This window comes from Helobdella robusta (assembly GCF_000326865.2).
Source record: "Helobdella robusta unplaced genomic scaffold HELROscaffold_56, whole genome shotgun sequence".
NCBI classification, from domain to species: domain Eukaryota; kingdom Metazoa; phylum Annelida; class Clitellata; order Rhynchobdellida; family Glossiphoniidae; genus Helobdella; species Helobdella robusta.
The window spans coordinates 200,143-201,141 of record NW_008705301.1 but is presented as its reverse complement, the minus strand read 5'-3'; the positions used below and the strand labels follow the sequence as shown (position 1 = coordinate 201,141).

The following is a 999-nucleotide window of genomic DNA, read 5'->3' as shown; positions in this document are numbered from 1 at the left end:
CAGTTGCAAATTGCTGTGTTTATTTTCTAATAGGTCTATTCGCTTGTTTGCTGGAACATTAATTCCTTCGTTCGTTCGTTCATTCATTCATTTATCATTCATTAATTTGTTCGTTCATTCATTCATTTGTTTACACTCTGACTTCAACGACCATATCAAACTAGGAGAGCGTCACTAGTAGCTCTGTACAATCCAGCGCAATGTCGTCATTCATTCATTCATTCATTCATTCATTCATTCATTCATTCATTCATTCATTCATTCATTCATTCATTCATTCATTCATTCATTCATTCATTCATTCATTCATTCATTCATTCATTCATTCATTCATTCATTCATTCATTCATTCATTCATTCATTCATTCATACTCACATACACTACCACACACATACACATACACTGATATACAAAAATCACACATACACACACACACACGCACACACACACAGACGTAGGCAGTTCAATTCCTCTTAACTTCGACCCACTCCTCGTCCGACTTCTCATCATCGTCATCAGGGATTTTTAACTGGAACGGAAACTCGTCGAGGTTTTTGTAGGTTCTCTCGGCAAACTGACTTTCGTTTGAACTACTTTTCCTGCCAAAGGAAACGGATTGTTTCCAAACTCTGTTGTTGGGCACCGTGTGTGGATTGATGGCGATTGAAGAAGTTTTCTTTGCCACAAGTTCGCTTATGCTACCGGCCGCATGCATTTGCATCGTGCCGCTGTCTAATGCTGCCTGGCCGTTTTCTAGCATGCCTGCTCTAGTTAAGTATCCAAAGATCGAACTCAAACTTTTTGAAACTGATATTAATTTTAAAGATTTGAGGTTGTCCAAGAGTTGAGATCTTGTATAGGCCTGCCCGGAATCATGAGCAAGTTTCGAAATTTTCCCATCCAAAACTCGCATCGGATCAGAGCTGTCGCTGAGAGAATGCTGAGTCCATGCTGGCGCGTGAAAATGCTACGTCAGATTTCAGCAGGATGAATTTTGC

At 39.8% G+C, this 999-nt stretch overlaps 1 protein-coding gene across 1 annotated transcript; it reads right to left on the bottom strand.

Annotated features, from left to right (window-relative positions):
• Positions 1-35: 35 nt before the first annotated feature.
• HELRODRAFT_179684 (hypothetical protein) lies at positions 36-914 on the bottom strand (the record flags this gene model as incomplete). Its single annotated transcript, XM_009028503.1, has 2 exons — positions 36-65; positions 480-914. 2 exons carry the CDS (start codon positions 912-914, stop codon positions 36-38), a joined length of 465 nt encoding a protein of 154 aa, XP_009026751.1.
• Positions 915-999: the final 85 nt, after the last annotated feature.